This window comes from Artibeus jamaicensis, unplaced genomic scaffold (assembly GCF_021234435.1).
Source record: "Artibeus jamaicensis isolate MK-2021 breed Jamaican fruit bat unplaced genomic scaffold, CSHL_Jam_final scaffold_1019, whole genome shotgun sequence".
Lineage (NCBI taxonomy): Eukaryota > Metazoa > Chordata > Mammalia > Chiroptera > Phyllostomidae > Artibeus > Artibeus jamaicensis.
Genome location: NW_026522025.1, coordinates 15,621,259 through 15,636,723, shown reverse-complemented (window position 1 = coordinate 15,636,723; position 15,465 = coordinate 15,621,259). Strand labels below are relative to the sequence as shown.

Sequence of the window (15,465 nt, the reverse complement as noted above, 5' to 3'; positions counted from 1 at the left end):
CTTTTAAAGATTTTATTTATTTGTTCTGAGAGGGAAAGAGAGAGAAACATCAATAGGTTGCCTCTCGCTGCCCCCAGCTGGGGACCTGACCCGCAGCTCAGGCATTTGTCCTGATTGGGAATCAAACTGGCGACCTGATCCACTGGGCCATATCAGCCAGGGCTAGAATGTTTATTTTTAATATACTTGAGGAACTAGGGACAGTATACATCTGTTTCCAACAAATCTTTTGTAAATATACCTTTTATGTCTTGTTCTCCATGTACTTACCTTGATAACTCCATATGATGATTACATTTTAATGGAAGCTACTATTAAAAAAAATTATCTTTTGAAATAGCTTAAGAAAAGGAGCCAGTTAGAGACTTAGTTTTATTCTGTTTTTTTCCTTTCAGTCTATTTGTTGTCTTGGAAAATAGGTATGAGTAATACTTCATTTGTCTGGCAGCCTCAGCTGTTTCAACAGTACTGTCTAATAGAGCTTTTCTGTGATGATGGAAATATTCTGTATTTCTGCTATTAACAGTAGACACTAGCCACAATTGGTGTTGAGCACTTGATAATGGTGTTGAGCATACAAATAATACTGGTACAACTAAAGAACTGAATTGATAGTTTAATGTAATTATAATGAAATTGAAATAGCTGTGTATGACCAGTGGCTGCCTTATTCAACAGCACAGTCTAGAGTACATCCTAGAACCTAGAAAAAAGCAAAGAGGGTTTCTGAGTAGTATTTTATTACCAGAAGAGCTCTTTAGTTTCATATTCAGAAATAATTTGTGACTTACTTGTATGAGACCTTTTAAGCATATTGATCTGCTTTTCATGAATTAGGAGCAACAGACTAGAGGACGGCATTCTATGTAGAGGCAGCGAGAGGCTTACCAGCAGTATGAAAGGCCAGCTAACAGCCAGAGAAACAAACAGGAAAACTATAAAAATCAGACAGAAGTACTCAGAAATGATTCAGGGGCTGTTACACAGCATTAAGGCCAACACCATGTAAGAGCACAACACAGTAATGCATGCTTATGCTGATGCTCTAAGTTAAATTTTAGTCTATGCACTCTTTAAGAAGTCAGGGTAAAAGATACTCAAAACAGTTTAAATGTGAAAAGAAAAACAGAACAGTTTGGCATTTATATTTTCGGCATTTGTCAGTTGTCTGGATGGTGTGTGCATGTGTATGTTGTGTGATGTGTAGTCATCCTCTTTAAGAGATGGACAACACTCAGGTCTCTGGCTCCCTGCGTTGTCCAGTCCTGTGGCTTTTTTCTTGTTCCGTTAGATATGAGGTGTGCCTTTTCACTGAGGGCTGTGGTGGCCGGAAGCAGTTGGTTCTTTGGTTGATCCAAGAGGCGGTAACATCACACTGAGAAGCTTTTAATAAATCGGGAGTTTTATTACCTACAATTTCAGAGCTGCCTATACTCCTTTGAGCATGAGTCATGTGGCATGAGAACTTGGTGCTGCATTTCAGACATGAATGCAGCTATTGAATTTAAAACATTTTTAACTTTAAAGAAATCACACAAATAATGCATATTTATAATAGAAGTAGTAGAAAACATAGATAAGCAGTAGGAAGAAAGTATAAATCTTCTTTAATTCTACCATCAAGGGAGAAGCACTGTTTTGGTGGATATCCTTTAGTGTGTGTGTGTGTGTGTGTGTGTGTGTGCGCGCGCGCGTGCATGGGTGCATGTACACGCTTTGTATAAAATTTTAAAAGAGCAATGATATATAATGTTTTCTAACCTATAGTTTTTATCTAGTACTGTTTCATGAACACCTTTCAGTATTATTAAACATTTTTAGTGGCTGCATAATATTTAATCACATGGTTGTCTAATAGCCTGGTCAACTAGTTTTCTGTTGTTGGATATTTATTGCCAGTTTTTCAAAGCTTCTTCTGAGAAGGCGGTTTGATTTTTTATATAACTGAGTGATCTTTCAGTGACAGAAGTTAGGCAAATACCGCATCCCTATCCTCACTACTCCTTTACCCCCCTGGCCTCTCCAATCCTCCCACCCCAAATTCGGACCTACTTTTTCAGGTGACTCTGCTTCCTGGTGAATGTCCCAGAAGTGTGTGAGTCGGAGCCAGACCCAGAGTTTTCACAGGCTCCCTGTGTTTGGAGATGTGTGTGGTCCTTCACTGCTCCCTGGTAGTTGAGGTCACAACTAGTCATACTAAGTTTTAGGAATTGTACTTATAATAATCTTGATTTTTAATGTACTTCACATACACATTTTCAGAAGTAATTCACTGGAAAGTTACGTCTGTCTGTGTTGGTGTAGGTGTGAGTCTGTCCATCTATCCATCTGTCTCTCTTAAATGGTACTCTGTCATGATTCTGAAAAGCCCACAGGAACCTGATGACTTTTGGTTCTGTTCTGGAAAGGGAAGGGCTGTGGGAGATATTTCTATAGAGATGTGTATATATGTTCAACATAACCTCTTTCCTAACTACTATTTTGAAGCAACAGTTGACGTCATTTTTATTCTCATCTTAAACACTCAAGAAATTTATTTCAAATAAATTTAAAAGCTTTATGTTTTTCTTTTGAAAGCCCAGGCTATTTCTTTATGTTTGAAAACTTCTGACTTGCCTAATTTGCTGCATATATTGTAGGGGAGGTGCATGCGTGCACGTGTGTGTCATGAGGGGTGCTGGTTTATTTAGGGTTTTGTACATCTGTCTTCTAGAACTGAATGAAACACCTAATTATTTACTCTCCTAGGAGCTGGGAAAATATGGTCTTCTCTATTACAATGCACTATTCATGATTCTGCCCACCCTGGCCATTGCGTATTTTACAGGAGATGCACAAAAGGTAGGACTTTCTAACTATGGTTTAATGGCTTATGTTACTTGTGTTGTTATTTATAACCAAAAGATGAACTGTGGAGTTGTTGAATAATGTGCTTATTAAGTGACAAAAAACTGATAGTTTACTTTTTAGCTTGCTGATGTCATGCTAACCTTTTTTCTTGGCATAGTTACTGGATGGTGCTAAAGTGGCTCAAAATAGCTCTGGCCGTCAGCATAAAAATAGTGCATGCCAACTAGTGTCCTTTTCTTATGGCCCAGCAGGATGGATGAAGGGAATTTTTACATTTCTACTAAACTACAAAACAGTAGGAAACTCTCCTTGGAAAAACAAAACATCTTGAAATAGTAGAATTCTTCAAACTTAAGCAAAATTCTAGGTATCTCTAGAAGCTTTCTGTTTTGGTATAAAATTTGTCATCCTGGCTTAAATCCTAAGCTGTTTTTTTCCTCAGGAGATATTTAGTGCTGTGTGGTGACTTAACCATGTAAGTAGCAAGTAATAGAATAGTTTACTCACTTTCTGCAAATGTTCAGCTAAATAATCCAGAATAAAGTAATAAAATAAATCCAGACAAGAATTTTTTTTCTAAGACAACCCCATATTCATAAGCAAAGAGTTGATACCATTTTGTTAGAATTCACAAAATTTTGCAAACTACGTATTTGGGAATCTAGAATTCTGCCAAGTATTTCTGTACCAAGTTTCCTTTTACTGATTCCTCTGGCCAGTAGTTTCTAAGAATAAATGTGTTGTTTATTTACTGTAATAACAGTCACAATTCACACAAATCAGTGGGGGCTGAAATTTAAAAAAAGGTTTTTGAAAACAGTTAAACTGTTTTAAAAAATTGCTCTTGAATCAAAGGTAGGAGAAAACTGCTTATCAAGCTGTTTTTTCCTGTAACAACTTTCTTTTAAAAAACTGGCATAGCCCTGGCTGGTATAGCCCAGTGGATTAAGCGTGGGCCTGCGAACCACAGGATCGCAGTTTGATTCCCAGTCAGGGCACATGCCTGGGTTGCAGGCCAGTTCCCAGCAGGGTACTCATGAGAGGTAACCGTACATTGATATTTCTCTCCTTCTCTCCTTCCCTTCCCCTCTAAAGATAAATAAATAAAATCTTTTAAAAAACTGGCATAGATCGTCTTCAACGTGTGTAAATGTTTTAAATGAACTCTGTGACCTGGCTGCCAGAAGGCCTACAAATGACAACAAAATAGAAAATGCAGCTATTACTCTAATAAAATACATAAGTATTTTGTGGCTGCAAAAAAAGTAGAATGAGAAACTAACCTTTATTGAGTCCCAATTACGTGCTAGTAGTCACTTTATGTATGTGATACAGTGTTTTCATAATAGCTTTAGAAAGTTTGAATTATCTGTATTTTGCCAATGGGGAAATAGAGAGGTTCAGAGAGACTCACTAGCCCAACATCACATTGTCTGTGGGCAGTAGAGGCAGGGCCTAAATCCAAGCTTGATTCCAAAGACTATGGATTTTCCATGGTGTTCTGCCTTCCTCTAGCAGGAAGCAATCCAATCCTCACACCTTAGCTTTGGGGCAAGAATGTGATGTAAAATAACCAGGCCCCTCTTGGCAACACACATGATTCCAAATCTTAAGGCCAATCTGTACATGAGAAAGTTGGAAGGATTAATGTGGTTAGGTTATTGTGCAGACTTGGCAAATAAGGAATTTTCATTAACTTGAAACTCCTGACTAGCAGCTACTTGAAAAAATTGAACCAAAGGAGAAATTTCTTCATTCCAGAGTGATTATCATTTTACAAGTTATGCATAATTAATGTATATTTAATAGTTTAGTAGCAGACATTTAATTTGAAATGCTTCAATATAATTAAGAATGTTAACTGATTGTGGAAAAATTACTTTGTCACCTGTATTAGGGTGAGATTGTAGATTTTCCTCCTTTTCTTCTTTTAAGGAGAGGATTGAAATCGGAGTAATTTTCCACCCCCCAATGAAGTGCCAGACAAAGGTCAAGAAAGATTTATTTTGGAAGGATGATGGTTCATCTAAACTTTCGAGTTGGGGTGATAGACTAATTATGGAAGCTGAACTCATTGCTCTGTAATCAAACCCTATAAGTATTTTGACTCTCACATGTTTGTTTATTCTCACTCTTATTATTAAAATAATGTGGTTCTTAGTAACACATTATTTGGCTGTAGATGGACATACTGGCTGGCAGTCTTACAACCCCGTGATCTTTTTCTTATCCTTTCTCCTTCACCTACTCCCCTTCTAACATTCTTGGATATTCCAGTGCTATTGTGTGTCTCACAGTGTTAGGCTCAGGTGATAAGAAAAAAGAAGATGAGTTAGGTGGTATTCTTACCTGGACCGCACAGTCACTTTTTGGAGCAGACCTGTCATCAGAGCAATAAACTATTATAGGTTTTGTGGAAGAAATGTTTTGGGTGCATTGTGAGGCATAAAATGGAAGAGGGTCATTCCATCCTCCTTGTGGGGGATGGAATATCTCAGGGAGCTTTGTCTGTGCACAAAACTAAAATGTAAACAGTATGAATCAGCAGTGTTATTTTGGTAAGTTATGAATTACATTTGAAACTTAGAAGTGAGAATTCTAAGTTTGACTCTGTTCCTAAATTCTGGAGAATTAAGTGCAATTCAGATTAGTGTTTCCGAGTATCTTCCTTGTGCTAAAAAAGCTTTATGCTAGGTTCCCTTAGGAATATATGAGAAGTGTAATACAGTTCTTGCCACATAAGGAAGTCATTTGTTATGCTGCAGAGATGGTGTGAGATCTAGCACCGAAGTGCATGTCCATCAGTGACTACTATAGGCATTCAATTTAGGAAGAAACATATGTGCATTGAATATTAAGCAAGATTGGCTTTTTGAAGGATATAAGGCTTGGTTTTTTAATCTGCCCAACGCAACAAGTAATACTAACCTGTTCTAGGGGTTGTTGAGCTATAACTTAGGTGGTTGAGTGGCTTGCTTTTATTAACCAGCCCAGAAACAATGGGTGGAAGCCATAGACAGCCTCATGTGTCCCGAGGCCCAGAGAGGCAACCTACAAGACGCTGCAGTTGATTTCTTCACTGGGAAATTCAGTCTCGTGGTAGTCGGTGGGCTGTTTGAAGTCTGGCAAAAAGAGTTCACATTAAAGAGTGGGATACATGGAAGGATTTCAGGTCAGAGTTTTCTTGTAAGTCAGGTTCATTTTCAGTGTGTGTCTTTTTAGACCTGTGCTTTTTTTCTAAAATATGTATACCTGTAAATGGACTGACATTTATGTATGTATATGCATTTTTAAAAAAATACTTTATTTGGTTATTTTTAGAGGGGAAGGGAGGAAGAAAGAGAGGGAGAGAAATATCATTGTGTGGTTGCCTCTCTCACATTCTCCACTGGGGACCTGACCCACAACCCAGGCATGTGTCCTGACTGGGAATCGAACCAGCGACCATTTGGTTCACAGGCCGGCACTCAGTCCACTGAGCCACACCAACCTGTGCAGGCATTTTTTTAAAGAATGGGTTATTTTTCATATGACAGTTTATCTTTAAATAAAGCTATCCCCATATTAACAATTTGGGCTTACTTCTGGCCTTTAGTAATATTTTACCCAAAGGATATGATGACTTTGATACCCAAAGGGTATGATGCCTTGTATTTGACAAGATGCGCTCACATAAATGATTTTCTCTGATCTTCATTGTATACCTGTGAGGTAGATTGTTACCTGATTTATAGAAGTTAAGGACATGCTTAAGGTTGCACATTGACAGAACTTAGAACTAGAGCATGGTTGACTCCAAATAGACCCCTTGCTGCCTGACTACATCTCTGCTCCCTTCCTCGGTTACATTTTTCTGCTGTTTGGGACATTCATGCAGGGCTTTCTTACAGAAGAAGCTATTGAGTCTGAGAAACACCTCAGGGTAGTATTAAATGTGGGGTCTCTGTAGCTCGGTCTCGTTGTTACTTAATTGTTTACAAATAATTGTGTTTCTTTCATTCACCAAATATTTATTGAGTGCTTATTATGTGTCAGGTGCTGTTCTAAGTTTAAAAAAGGACACATTGGTGTTTTAAAGGAGCTTGCGTTCCAATGTGGTGAGATGGGCTAAACATAATTGTATAATAAGAGCTACAACAAGAACTAAAGTGGGGAGAGTGATTGGAAAAGTCCTATTTTGGGTAAGGTGGTTAGGGAAAGCATCTTTGTGAGTTTCATTTGAGCAGACACTCAGTAGGACTGAGGCCACATTTTGTGGCTCTTTAGAAGGAGTGATATAGGTCAAGGAAGAGCGCGTTCTAAGTGCTGAAGTGGGAGTGCTTAGCTTGTTCACGAGGAAAATTTTCTGAATGAGTAAATATCAGGAAAAGTCAAGATGGGCCTTGAAAGATATAAAGGAAGAGAAACAAAAGGTACATTCTAGGTGTGACTAATAGCATGAGTACAAGGACAACTGCAAGCACCAGACCGTTTAGTATGATTACAAGGAGGAAATCAGAAACTTCTAGAACTTTAGATGAGACATTAGCATTTTGTTCAGACCTCTTATTTCACAGGTGAGGAAACTGAGGCACGAAGATGGCTCAGGACTAGAACCCGGATTTCCTGACTCTATGACTATTGCTCTCACTCTTCCTGTCATACCACACCCTGCTTCCTACTAATTGGGGCCCATGCTAAATACAGGAATTTGACATCACTCTGCAGGTAGTGACAAATCCCTAAAAGAAGTAGTGTAGGGAAGAGACTTTGGGGCCAGAAGGCAGCAGGCCAGGAATCTTTAATTCTCCTTCTGACCATCTGACTTTGTACAAAACCCTTCTACTCTCCAGCCTTGTTTGTCTCATAAGCTGAGTAGGTCGGATCAACCAAATGGGCTGGGTCTCTAGGTAGGGCCCTTTGCAGGGCTGAGACAGAGTTTCTGAGAAGTAGAAGGAATGTCAGTGTGAAGACAAGGCTCTCATTCTGACAGCCGGCTCAAGCCCAGCTGCTTCCTGACTGCTGATAACCGGGGCTAATAAACCATTCTCATCTGTTGTGCTCCAGGCTGTCCTAACCCAGGTCTGTTTGCATGGAAGCTCTTTTTGTGTCAAATGAAAAGATCTGCAAGATAAATTATTAATAAAACAGCACAGTGTAAAACAGTGTGTATGATATGCTACCTTTTGAATAAAACAAGAAAACAGTAAGAATATACATACACATACATTTTATTCACTATTTAAGTAAAGAAACTGGAAAAATATACTTGAAACTAATAAAGTAACCATCAGGTTATGTGTATGTGTGTGTATGAGAGAGAGACAGAGAGAGAAATACAAGGTGGGTGTGGAGGAATATAAAAGTTTCCTCTACCCTGCAGGGTTCTTACGGCTGGTCTAATAATTAAATCTATGTGAGACAGATTAACAAGAGAAAAATGACTGAATTTAATTACATGTGTACGTATGGGAACCACATACACACGGGAGGTTCAGGGACAGAAAGTGAAAATGAAGTATGTATGACATTCTGATGAAAGGACTCAGAACGGCACTTTGGGGCTTCGGAGGAAAGTCATGCAGATTGATAAGAACACACGTGTAGTAATTAGTAGTGGGCCCTACCATATAGATAGGTCAAAAGGTTATCTCTCTTAATCTCTTATTGCGGGCAAAGCCCTTAATTTAAATTTTTACCGGTGGTTAAGGGAGGGGGGTGGAAGTTTCTCTTCAGCCTGCAGGGTGTCTGTTGCCTTTAATACAAAATAAACTGTGTACCACAGAGGCACATCTTTGTGTGACTTGTTCTGAACCCCTACATAGGAACAGGAAGGAGTGGGAGACTCATCTTTTTATATTTTTTGGTTGTATAACCGTGTAAATGTATTTTAAATTATATTTTATAAAAGTAACAGTAAAAATTTTTAATTAAATTTTTTTTATAAATAATGGCTATACAGTAATGAATCCTAAATTTTTAAATAACTGGGAGAAGTGAGACAAATTAACTTATTCTCATTATCCAGATTTGCATACTCTGCACCTAGGATGCAAATTGAAGCAAAATCAAATCCAAATTATTTTCCCCTAAACCCCAATGTTAACCTTAGTGGGCCCAGGAGGGAAAGCTTCCCCTGTTGGGACAGGAATCCAATCAGAGGGCCCTGAAAGGTCAGCTCCCAGGGAGGCAGGACTTACACAAAGCAGTAATGGAGCCAGCACAGCCTTTAACAAGATGGCCAAGGAAGAAAAAACTAAATTACCATAAAAATTGAAAGAGAAGGTCCAGTTGAACAGTGCATCCCAGGAAGCACATCATACTGTGCAAGTCATTGGCAAAGCACTCTGAGAAACCAAACTAATGTGTGTGTGTGTGTGTCTGATTTTTAAAAAAACTTTATTCAAAATTCTCAAAGTCCTTGGTTTACCAGAAACCAAGGAACCAGTATTTCAGCATTTAGTTTTTTAAAACATGTTTTTTAACTTTAAAAGATTTTCCTTAAAAAACAAAAAACTTATATCATGCAAAAGCCAGCTTACTGTTAAAAGATTTATAGTTAACTGGATAAAGGCGGGGCAGCCATTGTTTGACTAACGACTCCCAGAGTGTCAGTTAGGACAGATTGTGTTTAAACTTGTTAGTTGCTGCTTCCAAAGGGAATAATGGGGGGAAGGGGGAAGGGTTTTCAGGAACACGTGGACAAAATCAACGTGGGGTGCTTAGGGGAAGGAGGTGGGGATGGCTGGAGCCAGGGTGGGTAGTGTTGGGGGGTAAATGCGGACAACTGTAAATGAACGACAATAAAATAATTTATTTAACAAAAGAGAAAAGAAAAGGGAATGTCTGCAGTACAAAGCCAGTGATTCAGAGTCCCAGGAATTGGAGCCTGGCCTCCTGACAGCACACCCTGCTAGGTGTTCTCATGTAGGGATGGAAGAACAGACCCCTTGCTGTAGATCTTACAAGGCCAGTACTATAGGCACTGGTACATTATATAATGTCTTCATTATATCGCTGGTTCAATTACATGGCTCAGATGAGTTTTACAGGAAAACTTGCTGCACACATCATCTAGCTAAAGGTGTCTCTTAATAAGCATTGCTGACTAAATAAGAAGAATTTTTAGGCTGTTGTTTTAGCCTCTCCAGAGTTGTTCATCTTTTCTGGGTCATTCCTTGGACCATAAAGACTGATTCTCAAACCCTGAACTATTCTTTCCACATGGAGACAGATCCCTTCTACTTTCTGGATCTTGGTATTTCCATACATAAAACAAGAAGGTTGTTGGATTCATTATTGCCCTGTTATGAACGAGTAGATTTTGCTCTCTGTCTGTATATTGTGTTATTGACAAAGTAATGTTTTTAGCTATTCTTACTTTGAGGATATTCCTTTTTCAAATAAAGTGACTTGTTGATAAGCTGGCATGTGTGGTTTTGCTGTGAGACATAGGTTTTCCATAGGCGGCGGAGCCTAGTTCACAGAGGTAGTGAAGATACCGGAGTTCCAACTCCTTGTCTGACTAAGAAGCAGAAAGTAGAGAAGTTGTGGCAAGTAGTTACAGCAGAGCAGAGAGCAGAGTTGGTGACCTAGGACTACCTTCCCAACGTAGGGAGGGAGCCGGCAGATCATTTGCACCACTGATGTTACCTTCTGTCTTAGCATGTTTCTTAGCAGTTTACTTTTTACCATATGGATTGAGTTTCCTTCAACATAGTTTTTTTGGCAAAAGAATTTTCAAAATAGAATTGCATCATTCATCACCATTTTCTTTACCATGAAGTCCAAAGATTAAGTGGTTTATTTTTAGAGTTTATACTAAGTCAGGAGGTATCAAAACAAATAAGATGTCTCAGTCATGATTGGAAATTTATTTCACATATCAAGTAAGTTGGCTACTTTGTGCTTATTTAATTTTCCTGGTAGTGAGAATGGTTGCGTCTTATACTAAAGTGCACTTTGAAATTATTTCTTTAAATCAGGGGTGGTGAATCAGTGCTGTCATCCTATGCTTCTTGTACATGTAGCACCACATAGTCACAGCACTTTTTACTCAACATAGTCTTACATAGACATAGCCTTAGATGCTTTACCAAGACAGTGGTCCAGACACCCAGAATCAGTTGATCAGTTTACATATAACTGCCATCACTTATCAGGGATAAGACAAATCTTATTGTATCCCTGACTAGATTTTATTGATTGTGTTATTGATTATATAGTGTTAGTGTCTAACTAATATTACTTAAATATTCCCTTTCTTTATTAATTTCTGTAACTGAAGCAAGTAAAGAATACTTTCTCATTAAATTTTCTCCAAATATTTTTATTTAAATAGAAGTCACATTCAAACCAAATGCCTAGTTTTAGGAAGTTCATTCAACCCATTTGTCTGATGGTCATGCCACATTCTTTTCATGCCTGTGGTGCATATTGGTTTGTGGTGCATATTACACCCATCGGCACCTAGAACGAGAGACTGGGTCCAAAACAGAAGGGAATCTAAGAGGCATCTTTGTATATTCAGACTGTAATCACAGCCAGGACTCAGGCAGCATTGAAGACTGTAGGCCATGTGGCAAAGAGCCCATCCAGTTTTACACACAGAATGAACAAGCAGGTCATTTTCTTTAGTCTTCTCTAGAGACAGGAGTTCTGTTTTAAAATTTTGTCCCTGATTAACAGTGTACGTATTCACTGTGACATTCGTCTTAGGGAGAAGAAAAATTTGCTTGCAAATCTACCACTGAAAGATAGAGTGGTGTAAGTTTAAGTCAATAATATTCTCTTCTGTTGGTAAATTTTGTATACATTCAAAGTGTCTACATTTCATTCTCATAAGAGGCAGATGGAGCAGACTGTTTTCTATTTTTGTAATATAGATAGAGGCTTAGAGCAGTTATAATGATTTTATGATGGCCTCACAGAAAATTAATGGCAGAGAGAATTAAAACTCCCACTTTTTGACTCAGTGAGACAATAACCTAACTGGAGCCATTTAGGAGGAAGCACATCAGAACATGTCGCCTTGCTTTTGGTTTTCCCTGATGTGGACACCGGCCCACAGTGTCCTCGAAGTTATGGATGAGATACGAGACAAATTCACACGGACTACTGAGTCCTGTGGAGGAAAAGGGACAGTGCAGCTTCCCTCTCAAGGGGAGAGCAAGCCTTGGAGCACCTCGGACACTCTCTCAAGAAGAGAGTGCCCTGACCCTTGCCTTGACAGGCTTTTTTGGGATTCAGTTTGCACAGGAATACAGGGTGCATTTGTAAAGCTCATCAATCATTATCTGGCAGAAATGATTAAACAATAGATAACATTCAAGAGGGCCTATTTTGAGTCAGGGTCAGATAGCTAAAGGGCCATAAAACTTTGGGGAACAAACTCATTTCCTGCTTGGACCTTATCATTTAAATTGAGGGTATTAGCAAAGTAGGCTTCACAGAATTTTACATATTCTTTCTTAGACCTGATCGCTTAGGGGACCCACCTTTTGCAGCACAGGGCCACACCCACCTCCGGCATCGTTTTAGGCTTAAGGCATTGTTTCAGGCTTAAGTCAGGCAGGGGAACTAAGGCAGCCAAGAAATTAGGAGACCTCTTGCAGACAGAATGAGGACTTAGGCTATGTCAAAGCCAAGGGGCAAGGATCCATCACCCTCTATAGCCCCCCAAGTCCTTCCCTGAGGGCCTCCACGTGATTGTGCCTGTCTTAGGTCATCCCTCCCTTGAGGAATCTTACCTGTCATTGGCTAACTGATCATGCACTGGGGGCCAGGCAGGGTGAAGTAAAAGGAGCAGAAGTTTCACTCCTGCCAGGGAGATAAGCTTTGTCTCCTTAGTGGCTTATGGTCCCAAGGTCGCTCACTCAGCCTTAGCCATGGGGGGATTACAGCTCCTGAAACCAGGCAGGGCAGTTCTCAGTATTTCCCCAGTAGTACAGACAGAAAGATGATAGGTATGAGGCTGTACAGGCACTTATTAGCTGGATAATTTGGGGACAGTTACTTAAGGTTTCTGAGCCTAGGACATAATAGGCACTAAATACACAATGGTTTTTAACTTTTTTTTAATTAAAAAATATTTTTAGATTTTGTTTATTATTTTGAGAGAGAGGAAGGGAGGGAGAGAGAGAGGGAGAGAAACATCATTGTATGGTCGTCTCTCATGCACCTTCTACAGGGGATCTGGTCCACAACCCAAGTATGTGCCCTGACTGGGAATTGAACCAGTGCCCCTCTGGTTTGGAGGCTGGCACTCAACCACTGAGCCACGCCAGCCAGAGCTACCTTTTTCTTTAAATACTATTTTAATGTAGGGAGAGTGGACACCATTTTACTGTTAGCATCACATTTATCCTATAGCTATACTTTCAAATGGTTACCGCCTGTTCTGTGGCAGCCACAGATCCAATTTTGTGGCAAAGTGGAGGAATGCAATAGGCTGCTTATGCCCTAGAGGGAGTAGCCTTCTCCAGAGGTGGGCTGAGTATTTAGGAAAGGAAAAAAATCCCATGAGAATTATTTTTATATTACTGAATTTTATGTAAACGGAATCATGTTCATGAGATTGATTTTAATATTATATAGGTATAGTTATTTTACTCCAAAGGGGACTGTGCAGTATATATTTGGGGTATTTTTCTGAATACAATGTAATGCCCAATGTAGAGAACCTTGGACTTGGAGCATATAGACTCAGGTTCACCATGTAGTAGTTATATTACCTAAAGTAAGTCACTCATTTTCTTCTGGGGATAATAAGGTTTGGCCTTTTTACCCCACAGGGTTGTCATGAGAATCAGATGACATGATGTATGCAGAAGAACTTTGTAAACTATAAAGCTCTCCATAAATATTGTAAAGGCAGTACGTTTTTATTGCCACAGTTATTCCTTTATTATCAGCAAATCTGACTAAATCATCTTTAGCATAGTGCTTCAGGGCCTACCATGGTACCTGGCACATGGTTAGAACTTAGTAGATGTCAAATTATTCATTTAGATTAGAGGAGATGTTTAGACCTAAAGGAGGGAAGGAGCTCAGAGGTACAGAAAGGTTTACTGGAGGTCTTTGCCAGATAACTTATCACCTACCACTCCTAGGTCTCTGATAAAAAAATAAAAGTAATGTTTATATATAATAACTGACATTAGTTATTCAACTAGACTGCCTTCATGTGAGGCTTTGTATTCCTATTGTTTTTAATTTTGATAACAACTCTGCAAGATGGGCCTTATTCTTTTTTGTAGGTATACAGAAACTGAACTACAGAGAGTCATCCTGGTCCAACACACCAGCTTATGTTTTTACTGACTTGGGGGTAAAAGAGGAGCTTATCCGGAAGAGGAGGATAATTTAGAGTTGAGGGAAGTTATTAGGCCTGAGATTTCCTTTATGTGATTCATCTTGGGTGTATATATGTGATTCATCTTGGGTGTAATGAGGTCTCTGCTTATCACACTGATCTAACACGTTAGAACTGGTAGAAGTCTTAATATACACCCAACTTAACCCCCCTCCCAGAAGCTAAGTGCCATAATGATGCAGTACCCGCAAGACACTCGGTTCCTGAAGCCCATGTGCTGTCTTTCTAGCTACAGTTACTTTTCCTGCAGGGTACTGGTAGCCCTCTCAAAGATACTTCCAGTGCCCACTTGATGGTTTGAAGGATTATTCCTTTTCAAAGGAAAAAACTTAAATTAAACTCAGTGCAAAAACTAATGAGTCATATGCCAGTAAAATGACATTTTATCATTTATAAGAAAACTTCGAATCATATAGGTTTAAATTAAACTTAAAATCTATTTACCAGGATGTACAAGTAGGTATATAAGTATATTAAAAAGCAAAGTTCAGTTCATCTGCTAGTAGAGTATGATGCTTTACCACAGCTCAAAGACTTGATGTTATTAATTTGTCAGTTCTCCCCAGACCCATCTATAGATTCAACACAGCCCCAATCCCATAGCAGAATTTTTTTGTAGAAATTGTTAAGATCATTTTAAAATTTATGTAGAATTGCAAAGAATTTAGATTAGTCAAATCATTTTTGGAAAAGAAAAATGTTGAAGGATTTATTCTACTTGATTTCAAGACTTCTTAAAAAGCTAAAGTAATCAAGACAGTGTGATGTTGGATTATGTGTAGATCAGTGGGACAAATATACAAATATACAAAATTAATTTGAAAAATATTGAGTTGCATTGTGATCCCCATTCCCCCCAATTCATATGCTGAAGTCCTACCTCCAGTACCTCAGAATGTGATCTTATTTGGAAATAGGGTCATTGCAGATATAATTAGTTTAGATGAAATCATGCTGGAGTAGAATGGACCCCTAATCCAGTGTTTCTGGTGTACTTACCAAAGGGCAAATGTGGATGGATACAGACAGTCACATAGGGAGAATGCCGTGTGAACATGAAGGCCGGCATCAGAATGATGCCTCTAGAAGCTAAGCAACACCAAAGATTGCCAACAAATCACCAAAAGCAGGTAGAGAGGAATGGAACAGATTCTCTCCCAGCTCTCAGAAGGAAGCAACCTGCTGATACCTTGATCTGGGACTTCCAGCATCTAGAATTGTAAGACAGTACATTTCTCGTTTCGGTCACTCAGTTTGTGGTG

At 39.0% G+C, this 15,465-nt stretch overlaps 1 protein-coding gene across 1 annotated transcript in view; it reads left to right on the top strand.

Annotated features, from left to right (window-relative positions):
- SLC35D1 (solute carrier family 35 member D1) overlaps positions 1 to 15,465 on the top strand; it is a 43,825-nt gene that overhangs the window by 7,932 nt on the left and 20,428 nt on the right. Inside the window, exon 8 of the mRNA XM_037164890.2 lies at positions 2,749 to 2,841. Coding sequence (XP_037020785.1) covers positions 2,749 to 2,841 — 93 coding nt within the window. The remainder of the gene's footprint in view (positions 1 to 2,748; positions 2,842 to 15,465) is intronic.